This window comes from Rutidosis leptorrhynchoides, chromosome 3, assembly GCF_046630445.1.
Source record: "Rutidosis leptorrhynchoides isolate AG116_Rl617_1_P2 chromosome 3, CSIRO_AGI_Rlap_v1, whole genome shotgun sequence".
Classification (NCBI taxonomy): Eukaryota; Viridiplantae; Streptophyta; class Magnoliopsida; order Asterales; family Asteraceae; genus Rutidosis; species Rutidosis leptorrhynchoides.
Genome location: NC_092335.1, coordinates 606,967,905 through 606,983,050, shown reverse-complemented (window position 1 = coordinate 606,983,050; position 15,146 = coordinate 606,967,905). Strand labels below are relative to the sequence as shown.

The 15,146-nt window shown below is 31.2% G+C and overlaps 1 protein-coding gene across 1 annotated transcript; it reads left to right on the top strand.

The window, feature by feature from the left end:
* The first annotated feature begins 3,182 nt into the window (after positions 1–3,182).
* Positions 3,183–6,509, top strand: LOC139902223 (uncharacterized). The gene is made up of 8 exons (XM_071884870.1): positions 3,183–3,338; positions 3,502–3,715; positions 3,897–3,996; positions 5,190–5,325; positions 5,410–5,606; positions 5,697–5,880; positions 6,160–6,231; positions 6,333–6,509. The coding sequence occupies exons 1-8, from the start codon at positions 3,183–3,185 to the stop codon at positions 6,507–6,509; spliced, it is 1,236 nt and encodes a 411-aa protein (XP_071740971.1).
* The last annotated feature ends 8,637 nt before the right edge of the window (positions 6,510–15,146 follow it).

Sequence of the window (15,146 nt, the reverse complement as noted above, 5' to 3'; positions counted from 1 at the left end):
CAAAAACATAAAACGTTTTTCATAAAGGTCCTGATTTCCGTAGGATCAAATTTTTCGGATACTTGGCTCTAAAATTCCCAAAAATGTTTGCGTGTGTTCTCATTGTGTATATAGCGTGAGTGTGATTACAATAAATGTGTGTGTTATACTTAAAGCATGTGTTTCATATAGCGTGAGTTTGCGCTTCAAATAAACGTGTGTGTTTCATGTGTTTCGCGTGACTTGTGTGATGTGTGTAATCTATATTGTGTAAGTGTGTTTGATAGTTTTCTACTTTGTAAGAATGAATTGCTTGAGGACAAGCAAGGTTTAAGTGTGGGGTGTTTTGATATTGCTCAATTACATCATATATATATCTCGCAATATCGTGTAAAATACTCTCGAATCAAGGATAGTTAAGGCGGTTTCTACAAGTAATACACAAAGGTATGAAAAGTGTATCGGAAAGTGGTTTATAAAGAGTTTTGGTGAATTATGACCATTCTATAAGTTGTGATTTCATCATAGTTGATCCCGATACAAGTTATGGTCAAATTAGCGCTCTAAAATGATAAAACAAGGCTGCAGATATGTTGGACGCCGTCCAAAATGATTGGGACGCCGTCCAAATGAAGGGAGAGTAGGAAAAAACGAGACAGTACAATTCAGCATAACTGTACGCCGTCCAGATTTCTGGACGCCGTCCAGCCCTTCACAACTGGACGCCATCCAGAAATCTGGATCCAAAAATCTGGACGCCGTCCAGAAGTAGGTTTCAGCCTACTTTTTTGCTTTTGACCAACTTTCACCACTTTAAAAAAGAGAGATATGATCAGATACGAACAGTTACGAAACAGAGGAGTTCCAAGACGATTTTAGGAGCAAAATTGGAGAATTCCAAGCTCTTGGAAGAGGCTTAACATCCAAGAATCAAGATTCAACACCTTCTCCATTCAAGATTCATTCTCTATTAGGTTGATTTCTTGTTCTTCACAATGAATTCTACTTATCAATTGATTGTTATTTTGTTTGTTAATATGATTGTTGGCTAAACTCTATAATGTTTGTCTAGATTAATAACTGAGGTATTGGATGTAATCTTATCGATTGAATGTATTATGTGTGATAGTTTAAAGCTTGAATTAAAGAACCATGCTTATTGATGATAAATCATTTGTATCTAGTTAATTGATATGTTGTTGATAAAGAGAACTCTTGTTGATGTATCATATTGATTTACAATCAACTTGTCTTAGATTGATTGTTTACTAAACCGGACCAAGGGGTAAATTAGATCAAAATGATTAGACGATATAGGAATGAATTGTGTAGAGCGAACGCAAAAGACAATTGTTATCCGAGTCTTTGATCTAGCTAATCAACTAGTCACAAACGAAAAGGTCTAGGTGATAGGGAACCCTCCACTTAGTAATTATAGTTTGAGTACTTGCTAAAGAGAACTCTTGGCAAGTCGATTTGGGTGATTAGCATATATATCATAGTTATTTGGTTACAAACACGAGAACTATAGAGAAAAGGGAACCCTTGATCTTGTAATCGAGTTTGCGTGTTTACTAAAGAGAACTCTTGGTAAATCTGTTAGGTAACTTACACACATAGTCATTCAATCGGGTCTTAACAATATAACTTACATCCAATACCGAGGGTAAAATATCTAGATGAACATTTCGTATCTTTGATCTTAATCAAACTATCTTATTTGTTTTCTTTGCACTTGTTTTCATTATATAAACTTAAAAGACCAAAAATATTGTTTTTACTTTTAATCTTCTATGATTTGGCTAAATCGTTAAATAGCTACAAAAACATAATATCTTGTACCTTTAAGTTTCATTTACTTAGTTAATCATAATATAGTTCCTAATTCTAGTTTGACTAATATAACTGTCCTTGGAACGATACAAGGAACTAAACCATTACTTATACTACTACACGATCGGGTATAGTGCCCGTTAGTGTGTAACAATCTTTAATTGATATTTTTCCATAATATTTCATACATTAATTCATATACCACATTTTGCACATCACATGTACTTATATATAGTATGTATATATACTTGTTTCCCCTTTTAAACTTTAACATAATCTTTGATAATCTTTTAGGGTTTTCAAGATCTAAACAAAATTTCTTTTTTTTTAACCGTAAGTATGTATATGTATATGCATATTATATATATTTTTTTACATGAACAATAGAAATATGATTATGAATAAGAGCAAGAACATGAATATGATTATGAACATAAATATGAATCAAAAAGATAGAATTTAAAAGTTTGGATCTCGGGTTTTTACCTTGATAAAGATTAACAAGAAAAAGATGAAGATGACTTGAAGATGAAGATCAAAGCACTTGAATAACGAAGAACACACTTGAAGATCTTGATGAACACGAAGAACAAGCTTGAAGATCACTTGGAAACTTGAAGTGGTGATGGTGGTTTTCGGTGGTGGTGGTGGCCGTGATCCAAAGAGGGGTAGAGAGGGAGAGATTGTTTTTGAGAGAGGATTGTTGTATGAGAATGGGATGAAGAAAACCTAAAGATGGCTCCTCTATTTATAGTTGCATTAGGATGATTCTAGATCTAGGGTTTACTTGGAGGAAAAGTTAGGGTTAGGGATTGGTGATATGGTGGCTAAATTTTTTAGGGTAAAAGGGTTATTGTACCCTCTTTTAAAATCGGCTAGGGTTAGGAGGATTAGGGTGGAACTTTTAGTCCTTGTACTTTTGGTTAGTTAAAATGGCTCATTAAATGTTCCAGTTTAATTGTTTAAAGGCTAAAAGTTTTAGAATATTGCATTTTGTTCACGAAAGTTAATTAGCTTATTATTTTCATCTTTTATTAACTTGTAAATTATTGTACCAAGTTAATTAATATGTTTTATAACTTTTTATACATAACAATTGTTGATTAAGATTTAATCATTAAGCTTTAATTATATTGTTTGAGCATTTAATAATAGAAAAATATAGAATGGAAAAATGAGGGTCGTTATAATTAACCCGCTCATTATACCATTATTTTCAAAATCAACTTTTCTAATTTGAATTCAAATTCTCTCTCGGTTGCCAAATGAAAAATTTCCAGGTTTAATTTTTACATTCAACTTCCATAATCTTGATGTTTTTTGAATGATTTTTTTCTAACTTATGTTTCTTTTAATTATAGTTTTAAATAATGGCCACATCCAAGAACATAATTCGGGTTTCAGAGATTGATGGAAGGAAAGTTAATTTTACCAAAAAAATTAAATTCGTCCGTTTACTTCAAAAGCTTGGATATGGTTACGATGAAGGTAAACCAACTTTGGAGCTAATCGTTTCGGATGAGGAGGTTTGTGTTCATATATATATATATATATATATATATATATATATATATATATATATATATATATATATATATATATATATATATATATATATATATCATAATTCTCTTTTCATTTTAGAGTTTGTTTAAATCTTCTTTTCTATGTTTAATTTATCCATATTAGGGCACTAAGATTGTCATCAACATCTGTAACCCCCTTAAGGCCAAATTTGATAACCTCATTAGGGAATGGGGCTTCTTTTGTATTTCTAATCCTGCTGTAGTTGATAGTCCGCTACAATTCCGGACCAACCATATCCAACATGAGTACAAACTCATGTTTACTAAGAAAACAACTGTTATGCCATTCCCACCAACTGAATGGAGAGGAACTAATGGTTTTAGTTTCATCCCTTTCGATGTTTTTGAGATCTAAAGGCCTTAAAGTTGGAGTTTCAGCAGGTTAATAAATGTTTATTATATCAATTTTTTTGAATTTTTTTAAAATATTTATTTTCCTTTGACTTAGAACACTTTATATTGTCACACAATCTTTATTAGTTTTTTTGGTTCCTATAGATGTTATTGGACGTGTAGCAAATTATTCTGAAGTACAGGATTTTCGAAACACTGGTGAACTCAAGTCCAAGTACATCAATCTTCAGCTCATTGATTTAGAGTAATATTTAACACCTTTTTAGTTTAAACCATTTTCAGAATAAATTGTGTACACATGTTCTTAAAACCATAACACACTTATACATGACCTGTTTTGAGTCATTTTTAAATAGTGGCTTGCAATTGGATGCAACTTTGTGGGGTCAATTTTCCTTGGATTTCGAAAACCATATGAAACTTTTGGATGATGATACTTCCGTAATCTTATTGATTCACTTTGGAGTCACCAAACTGCACCAAGGTTTATCCTTTAAACCAATAAATATATGGTTTTTTTATATGATGATCTTACTTTCAATTATTAACTTTTATGTAATCTTATTGTTTGTGTATACTAAGTTATTTTGTGTTCGAATGTTACAGACAAACTGGCAGTTTCTACCGACTTGAAAAACACGAACATTTTGATAGACACCGATCATCCGCAAATCATTGAGTTTAGACAACGATACATTATTACCAAAAAAATTAACTTCATAATGTTAATCAATACTTTATCTATGTTAAATTTTTCATATTTCAAAGTTGGCTTGCCTTCATCGTAACCATATCCCAGCTTTTGAAGGAGACGGGCGACTTTAATTTTTATGGTAAAATTAACTTTCCGTCCGTCAATCTCTGAAACCCGAATTATGTTCTTGGATGTGGCCATTATTTAAAACTATAATGAAAAGAAACATAAGTTAGAAAAAAATCATTCAAAAAACATCAAGACAAATCTTATTTGCTGTATTTATTTTTAGTTGAAACATTTTCAGAAAAAATAAGACAAATTTAGTAGATACTCAATCATTCAAGTAATAAATTGAAATATACATGTTGAAAGTCTTCATTTACTTATCCTACAAAGTAAATGAATAAATTTAAAAACCATTATAAGATAAATAAATCATTCTTTTAGTACTCATTAAATGTTATAATTCATAAATGATCTAAAGGTAAATAATTCACTTTGTTGTACATTCAACTTTTTTTTCATAATAATAACATTTAATGAAACATAGTAGTTCCCAAAACAACTAAACCAATTTCCATTTAATGCTCAATCATTTGTTCACTCCATAAATGAGTACATTAATTGTGCATTTAAAACAAATATTCTACAACTTATTAGTAAATTTGTATTTGCATTCATCTATTGAACTTTGTTTGATACTTCAATTACAATAACTAACTTGCTTATTGTTATCGTAGCCTCACCCAAATCCATTCTTCTAAAGATTCCATTTGTTCGTTAGCTCCTTCGTTGTCAATTTCTTCTGCACGTGATCCAAATTCCTTTTTTAAAAAGGCTCAGTATGTTAGTTTAGATCGCTTGAACCCGTCCATGGTAATCATTTGAATGAATTTTTGTGAACCCATATTTAACCAAACATATATCCAATTTTCAAGTTTCTTGTTAACATTATTGTAGGAAGGCATTTATATTATTCAAGCCACAATCAATACCATTATTAACGACGACACGTGGTACTACATTGCCTGCAAGAAGTATAACAAGAGTGCTAAACCTGTTATCCCCGACTGTGATCTTACCTTGGACGTTGATCAACTTTTAAACTTGGAACGGAAGTGTTACGGTTGTATCAAGAAGCCGGACGTGGTAGTAAAGTGAATTACAAAATATTCTACATAGATTTGCAAAATATTAGTTTATATCTTTAATCATACTTTGTCTATCTTTAAATTTGTGCATAACAGGTTTAAAGTGCCGATTCGTATAGAAAATCAAACCGGCACAGCGTCTTTCACTGTTTTCGAATCTGTGGTGAAGAAGTTCATTACTCAATCGGCTTATGAGTTAATTAAGGCATTGTCTAAAGATGATGATTATCCTGAAGAGTTGGAACTTCTTTTACAAAAGACCCTTTTGTTTAAGATAGATGTTGGTGCTTATAACAAAGAACGTTGAATTCGAAACTACACTGTTAAAGATGCGACCGATGACCCAACATGTTTCGAACTCTATGAGAGTTTCAAGGTAACATCTAATATTGTTACATGATTTTGTAACTTGATTCAATATATAAGTTGTTTTATACGCACTCATTGTCTTCTTTTTTTTTTTTTTTTTTTTTTTTGGTGTTGTTATTCATTTTAACTTGCTTTTTGTGTGATATCTAAAATATCAATAGTTTGTTAACCTATCTTTAATATCACTAAGGTCGATCAACATGTGATTTTTGAAGATGTTGAGTTTGAAGAATCATCTGAGAAACTTACTTCAGTTGGCAATGTATGAATACATTATATAATACTTAGTTATAAAAAAATTTCATATCACGGTCATTTTTAATAATTATTATTTTGATAACAACTTATAATTTACTTTTTTAGTGTGCCTCAAATGCTTCTGAAAGTCAGACCGTTGATCTCAGTCATGATACCTGTTTTAGACCACCTCTCAAAAATATCAAACAAGAAGGAATCAAATCTCCACCATCTGTTAAGTCTTCAACAAGCAAGGTTAAATTCTCTGATCGTCCGAAACGTTTACGCTCATCCGATTCATGATTAAAACAATATACTTTTGTTAACAATTATTTTTGGTTTTCTTCTATGGAATTCCAATGGCATGTAAACTATATGATTATGTTTTCCCTGCACTATTTCTCCTCCATATCCACCTTGATATGGATAACAATCTAATTTATTTTCTTTAAATTTTATTATTTTTTGTGTTGATGATTTTTGTTTTGAGGTTTTTATTAGCATTTACCTCTTTTTATAAACGTAACACACTACCATTCTAATTAAAATGTGACTTTCCCTTTTCCTTTATAAAAGTAAATTTACAAGGAAATTAAAGTTATAAATTTTCGAGCATTTATTGTTGTACATACGTGTTAACCTACCAACTCGATTCAGTAGCCCCCAAAATCTACTTTAAACCCTTACTCATCAGAAAGCAACTTTCATCTTTCAAACATCAACTTCATTTTCCATCCTTTTTTTACTTTTTTCCAATAATACAAAATGGATCAACTTTCAAAGAATATTCTTGATGTTCTTCCTAATGACATACTTGGTGAAATATTGTCAAGAGTCGGTCAACAATCATCGGTTCACTTGTCTGTGGCTAGATTGGTTTGCAAAGACTTTCTTAAGCAATCCGAACATTATTTGGTTTATCGAAGGATTTCCTTAGATCGGTGGCCTATCTTAGCTTGGGGTATCCAGGAAATGGTCTATCTTCTCCATTGGTGTGTGATAAATAAAAACCCTGATGCTATTTTTCGATTGGGTTTGATAAGTTAGTTCGATGGAGTAAACACAGACTTAAGGCTTCGTTATTTAGAAGAAGCTTCAAACAATGGGCTGAATCAGGCAGTTTATGTTTATAGTTTGATCATGTTTTCATCTCATGATTTGGAGGAAAAGGATAAGGGTTTAAAAATACTTAATGCAAGATTTCCACCACTGCCGGATTTGGTGGTTTCTGTCAGAATGGATTTTTATTGTTTGTTATAGCAATTATGGCGAAGGAACCTCTATCCTTTTGCTGACTTGGCAACCTCTTACCCTATATCCAGTCACGTAGGTTATTTCCCATATGTTCATGGATTTGAACTCACCATACCAGAGTGTATGTCATGTTTTTGGGCTTATGAGTTAGGTTTGATTATAAATCGATATAAGTATAATTAAATTTATGTTATTATTATTTGAAAAATCTTTTGTTATTTTGTATCAAAATTACTCATCTATTATTATTATAAATTTTCAGAAGGATATTAGTATAAATGTTTCATTTTTCCTTCAAGTCTGGTATCAATTAAACTGTTATAATATGTTTAATTTATGTTAGTATAAATGTTCCATCTAAAACAATTAATTGTTAAATAATGAAATATATAATATGTTTAGAAAATAGGAACTTTTTTTAGCCTTATTTCCTAAAATGTCTCTTCATATAAAATTATTATATAATATTTTACAACTATATATATTTTTTTAATTTTATCATCATACCATTGGACAAGTGTTCACATGTAAATTTATTAGCCCAAAAACTACTTTAAACCCATCATTTTCACACTAAAACTTGCATCATTTTCAATTACTTTCACGTTCTACAATACCTAATAAGTGTCTACTTTACACAAAGATATCTATTTAACAAAAAAATTAATAATTTTTGTATAAATACAACAAATATATGTAATTCAAAAGAATATTCTAGAATCCATTTCTCCAACTATGTTGAGTCAAATCTTTTCTAAAAGTGTTAAATATTCGAATTTCCTTTTTTATTCAATTTTAAAATCAAACTAAAAACTTATGTCAAAAATGTTTGCTTTTCAAATAAAAAATAAAATTACAAATATACTTTCCATATTGAGTTTTTTTTTTTTATAAAAGTGTTTGAAAGATGTTTGAGGAAGTAACCATATCATCATTTAACTGCACACGTGTTCTCATACCACGTCGCATCATTAACCCTAAAAAAAACTTTCAAGGCTTACTTTTCAGGCGGCTAAAATATCATCATTCTGATATTACTTTCTGCTGCTATAGAAGGTCAAGGTCTCAAGTACACACCATTCAAAAAAACTTCAACTTTATTTTCCAGTTTTTATATTTTTTTAAAAATAATGAAAAAAATTAAAATGAATAAGATCAACAATATTGTCGATCTTCTTCCTTATGATTTGCTTGGCGAAATATTATCAAGAGTCGGACAAAATTCTTCGACTCAATTGGGTGTTGCTCGATTGGTTTGCAAAGCCTTTTATAAGTAAGCCCAGCATCCATTGGTTTATCAAAGGCTTTCCTTTGATCGTTTATCTGTAGGGTCGTGGGGTATCCCTCAAATGATTTATCTTTACCATCGTTGTTTGGTAAATGATGTTAAAGCGAAGGGGTACAAAATACTATTAATTTTTACTAGGAAATACTATTAAATACGATATAATTTTACACAAGTTATTTTTTTATTTATAGAGTAGAAATACCTAAACCTTGCTACAACACTTATAGGCAGTGTACCTAATCGTATAGTAGTGTAGTTTTTAGTAAGTCCTGTTCGTTCCACAGCGATCTAGCCAAGTTTAACGCTATATTTTTAAAACTATATTTGTATATAAATATACATATATATAAGTAGTATTATTATTATAAAAGGGGGTTTTTACCGTTTAATGACCTGTTTGTCGATTTTAAAACTTTAGTCGCAGTTAAAACCTAATGTAAAATATTAAAAATAAATATAACTTAATTTAAAGCATACAGTAAATAACAATAAATTAAAGTGCGATAAATAAGAGTGCGATAAATAAAATGACAATAAATAAAATTGCGATAATTAAAAAGTACGATAATTAAAAGTGCAATTAAATAAAATGACAGTAAATAAAAGTGCGATGAAATATGAAATAAAGGAATTATGCTTATTTAAACTTCCATAATCATGATGTTTGACGTGTTGATTTTAGTTTATTACCATGGGTTAATTGTTCTTTGTCCTGGATTATTCAATATGTCCATCTAGTTTTTGTCCATAACAGTCCATCAGTCTTCAGTCATAAATATAAAGTGCGAGTGTCCTCGTCAAATTATCCTTATATTCGAAGTCAAATATTCCAACTAATTGGGGACTTAAACTATAATTACACCAATTTTCCTTGTATGTAATTCACCCCTGTTTTAATAAGTCCATTGACTATTAATCCATTCCCGTGTCCGGTTAAATGAACGATTATTAGTACTTATAAATATCCCGCCCATCGTGTCCGATCGAGTGTATGTGGTTATTTATAGGTACGTCCAATTGTAAATCTTTATATTAAATTAAAGAACTATCATTCAATTAAACAAATATAAAGCCCATTAATAGCCCATAGTCCAATTTTCACAAGTGTCGTTCTTTTGTCCAAACCCCAATTATGGTACAAAGCCCAATTACCCAATTTTAATATTTAGCCCAACATCACGATTACTTCAATTTAAATAAGCATAATAATAACTTAGCTACGAGACATTAATTTAAAAAGGTTGAACATAACTTACAATGATTAATAATAGCGTAGCGTTACACGGACAGAATTTCGATTTACACACTTACAACATTCGCTAACATACCCTTATTATTATTAATCTTAAATTAAAATTAAAATTATAAATTTTATATATATATATATATATATATATATATATATATATATATATATATATATATATATATATATATATAAAGACAGAGTGAGATTGAGATGAAAAATGGGTACATATTTCGGCCAGAAAACGTTGCATTTATAGGACTTGGGCTGGATTTTTCATCCATGCGATCGCATGGAATTAACTCTTCCAGGCCGTGCGATCGCATGGCCATCTGGGACAGCTCACATAATTTTGTTTTCTTGTTTGCCGACGATTTTAATATATAATATAATATATATATAATTTTAAGAATTAATTATATATTATATTATATTCATGTGCATAGTTGACTTGTAGTTTTTAGTCCGTTGCGTCGAGCGTTGAGAGTTGACTCTAGTCCCGGTTCCGAATTTTCGAACGTCCTTGCGTACAATTTAATATCTTGTACTTTGCATTTCGCGGCTTGTACTCTTGTAATTTCTAGACGTTTCTCATCAATAATTTGAACCACTTGGATTGTACTTTGTACTTTTGAGCTTTTTGGTCATTTCCGTCTTCAATTCGTCGAATCTGTCTTTTGTCTTCACCTTTTATTATTTAAACGAATATCACTTGTAAATAGAACAATTGCAACTAAAAGCTTGTCTTTCTTGAGGGATAATGCTATGAAATATATGTTCATTTTTAGCATTATCAAATATTCCCACACTTGAGCGTTGCTTGTCCTCAAGCAATATAGTCTTGAAATAAAAATACTAGAATCACTTCTTTATTCTTCACACTTTGTACATCAGTGATTTCGATTTTGCGGTATGAACAATGATAGTAACGTTATGGTTTACAGTCCCACATGACTATGAAAATTTAGATACTTTAGGAAATTGGATCTTTATGAAAACAATTGATCTTTTGAAAATTCAATCTAGCTTTTTACCCTAGATAAGTTTTCCGGAATAACCCTTTACCGGTGTTTGCGAAATTATTTTTGTGGGTTTCAGATTTGAAAATTTTAGCTCAAAACTTATGGTTTTGTGTCGCCCACTTGCTAACCTTGTATTGGGAAAGCAACACGTCCAGTTTACTTGCTCCGTATATTACCTTTCGGTAAACTACCGTCCGGTTGTAAAGGAAAGCATTGAACAAGAAACTGTTGAGGTAATGTCCCTTGACATGCTTTTAGTTATGGTCTATATTGTGTCGGATGCAATTACTATCCTTTGTAGGAGCAATAGTAAAGATCACCCTATAGTTTTTCGGTCTAGCACAAGGTCCTGTCTTCGACCATGCTATGCAACCACCGTTCTTACGGTTGACACCCGATTTGGTTCAGGTGACCTAATGAATTCCGATGAATTCTTAGGATTTTACATTCAATGGTAATGAACGCATTGAATATAGGTTTTCAGAAAACAAATCGGTTTTAATTTGATCAAAATATTTTCTCGTTCAAGCTCGAGTTTAGATATCATCGAATTCCTTGAGTTTGTAATTCTCAATCTTTAAAGTCAATCTCAAGGATTGAGTAATATCAGGCTTAAAAGCTGATTTTTAATCTTTAAGGAGATTATCCTTTCTGGGGGTCTGATTCATTAGTCTTATCAAGCTAATTTGCACGGCGCCCTCCCCATTTTACGAGACAGATCCTCTCATGGTTAGGATAAGTCTGACCACTTGGCGATCCTGTTTGATGCTGAGGTCCGTGGATTTCCTGCTGATTTTAGAGATGACTTTTCTAGATTTTTCGTCAACCTACAGTTGGTCTGGACGACAACTTCTTGACCTAAATCAAGAAACGCGTGTCTTTTTCTGAAGACTTTACTTCATTTTAATGATAGAATTGATTCATCGTGTAGATCCATCTTTTCTTTCAAATGTATTACAGTAAATCGGGTAAAACTGATTAGTTTAGTCCAAAGCAAAAGTACCTGCAATAATCTGTACCAAATATGTGATATGTGTTTTAAAGAAATTGGTAAATTCTTCCCACACTTAGCTTTTATTTATTCTTTTCTTTGCCTTTTTATTCTCTTCTATTCCATTTTAAATGAATTCAAGTGTTTTGAGTTGTTTCTCCATTTATGTTCTCTCCGAGGTAACAATAATTTTGGCATTAACACCTAATTTTATCGTTCATAAATATGTATAAACATGATTTTGAATTCATTTAGTTGAAAATTTTTCAAATTTTCACAAAATTTGGCAATTAAACTAAGTGTAAACCCGAGAGAATTTATAACCCTTCCCCACACTTGAGATCATGCAATGCCCTCATTTGCATGAAATCAGACTATAATTATAAATTCATGAGGGTGATTAGCGTAGAAAAGTGATTAAAAATACCGAGTTGGCAAACATATTATTTTATATCACATTTGATATTTTGCGTCTTGTCGTCAAAATTAGTAGCTTTTGCTGAAATTAATGTCAGTCTTTGAAAGTGCACTGTTTTACCCTGTTTTGTACATAAGATAAACTACAGATATATATACAATATATATATATATATATATATATATATATATATATATATATATATATATATATATATATATATATATATATATATATATATATATATATATATATATATATATATATATATATATATATATATATATTTATAAAACCTTTATTTATTAAAACAATTTAAATGAATAATTTTTTTTTAAATTTTGTTTCCTTTTACTTTAGGTAGTTTCGGTATGTTTACCTAGTCCGTCCCTCGACAAAATTTAAAATTTTTCGGTAAAGCGATTGTTTTAAAAGCAAAGATGTTTGGTTTTTTTTTTTTTAATTTTTTTTGTATACTTTAGATCAATAAAATTTAAAATAATGATAACAAAATTTTTCGCCCTGCCCTCGGGTAAAGCAATTTCGGTTCCATGACCTAGTCTTCAACTTACGATGAATTTTAGAAATCATTTTTTAAACTTGATGAAATAAAGTAAATTTTGTTTTTAAATTCACACAAAGCTTAAATTTAAAAATGCATATTAATTTTATTCAAAACCTACAAAACAAAAATTCAGAATGGGGGGAAGAAAACTAGTTCTTTAGTGTCTGCTAGCGGAAAAGACCAATCGAATTCCATTCTCGGAACTACACGAGAACAGAACAACTAACTCTAGACATCAATTTTTTTTCTTAAAATATTTGAATCTCCCCACACTTAGGTAACTGTGGTGTCGAAATTGTGGTTAACTTCATTGTCAATTTCTCTTGGACCATAATCAACTTGCATATTTGTGACTTTTGCTTTAAGCCATTGGTCGGATTCATGTGTAATATCCGTAAATTCAATTAATTTCACCTTTTCTTTAGGAGAAAGATTGGATACTAATCGGTTACATAACTTAAAGTTCCCCTTAGTTTTAGCATCGTGAATCCGTTTAATAAGTTTCTTCATTGAACTGTTAATAACGGGATCATTTAATTTTGTACCAACAACGGGGTTCTTTGTTATCAAGTTATCACTAAGTGTTACTTCATCTTCCCCACACTTAGGCGTTTTATTATTGTTAAGCACTACCGTTGGAGTTGGTAAATCAATATGGTTTTTACCAATTGTTTTTGTTGGTTCAACGGTTTTGGTTGGTGGAGATTTAGACTTTCGACTCACAAAGGTGATCGATTTTTCATCATCACTAATTGTCATTCTACCCTCTCTTACATCAAATAAAGCCCCGAGAGACGCTAAGAATGGTCGACCTAAAATTAGAGGAATGTTTGGGTCCTCTTCTATGTCAATGACAATAAATTCGACTAGATAGGTTAAATTACCTACTTGAACGGGTAGGTTGTCAGCAATTCCAACTGGGTGCTTAATGGTTTGATCAAAGAGTCGAACACTCATTTCTGTTGGACTTAACTCACCTACTCCTAATCTCTTATATAATGAAAGAGGCATAACACTTATACTCGCACCTAAATCTGCTAGTGCATCATACATGACACAATCACTAAGTAGACAAGGAACAATAAATTCACCCGGATCACCCAACCTAGGTGGAGGTTTTGGTGGAACTGTCTTTACCGGGTTTATCTTTACGGTTTTTGTTTCTTGTACTTTCTTATTCTTCTTCTTCTTTCCAGAGGTATCACAAACTTTATTACCTATTACTTTCTCATACTCAACTCCTTTTCTTGGAAACGTGATGGGTGGTCTGTATGGTGCCACCACTGGCTTTACATACTCGGGTGGTGGTGGTGTTGTAACTTCTTCATTTTTACTCACATCTAAAACCGTCCCATCTTCTAATGCTGGTTTTTCAGAATTCGCTGATACCATATTAACATTCTCATTCCGAGGATTTTCTTCAGTATTACTTGGTAGCTTTCCTTGTTCCCTCTCACTCATCATGCTAGCAAGAGTACCTACGTATTTTTCTAGATTCAAAATGGAAGCTTGTTGAGTTCTTAATGACTGATCAAACCTCTCATTTGTTTGGGTTTGAGATGTTATAAATTGTGTTTGAGATTCCATTAGCTTTGCCATCATTTCTTCTAGATTTGGCTTTTTCTCTTCGGTTTGTTGTGGTGGTTTATACAAGCCAGGTCTTTGTTGATTGAAATTGTTGTTTTGAGTTGGTTAGTTATTCGGACCTTGTTGGTTTTACGATTTATTGTTGGGTCCATTTGGATTGTAAAGAATGTTTTGATTTCGATTGAAGTTTGGCCTTGGCGGTTGATAATTATTTTGATAATTATTTCCCAGCCTTTGGTTCATGTAGGAAACATTCTCTATTTGTTCCATTATTTGTTCAATGTGACAATCTTTCGTTAAGTGTGGTCCACCGCATTGCTCTTAACTGATTCGTATTGCGTGAATATCTTTAGTCATCTTTTCCATTCGTCTCTCGAAAGCATCTATTTTTGCGGAAACGGAATCAAAGTCATGGCTAGAAACGGCTCTAGCTGCTTTAGATGAACGAAAGATATTTTTTTCTTGGTGCCACTCATGTGAGTGGGAAGCAGTGTTATCAATAATTTTATAAGCTTCGGTTACGGTTTTCTTCATAATGGAACCACCAGCTGCTATTTCGATGTCTTTTC

Excerpts from the sequence above, each read along its gene's own strand:
- LOC139902223 (XM_071884870.1), top strand. The coding sequence starts at position 3,183 with ATGGCCACATCCAAGAACATAATTCGGGTTTCAGAGATTGATGGAAGG. Across the intron at positions 3,716-3,896 it reads TGAATGGAGAGGAACTAATG|ATGTTATTGGACGTGTAGCA; the intron begins GTTTTAGTTTCA and ends TGGTTCCTATAG. Across the intron at positions 5,881-6,159 it reads CCCTTTTGTTTAAGATAGAT|GTCGATCAACATGTGATTTT; the intron begins GTTGGTGCTTAT and ends AATATCACTAAG.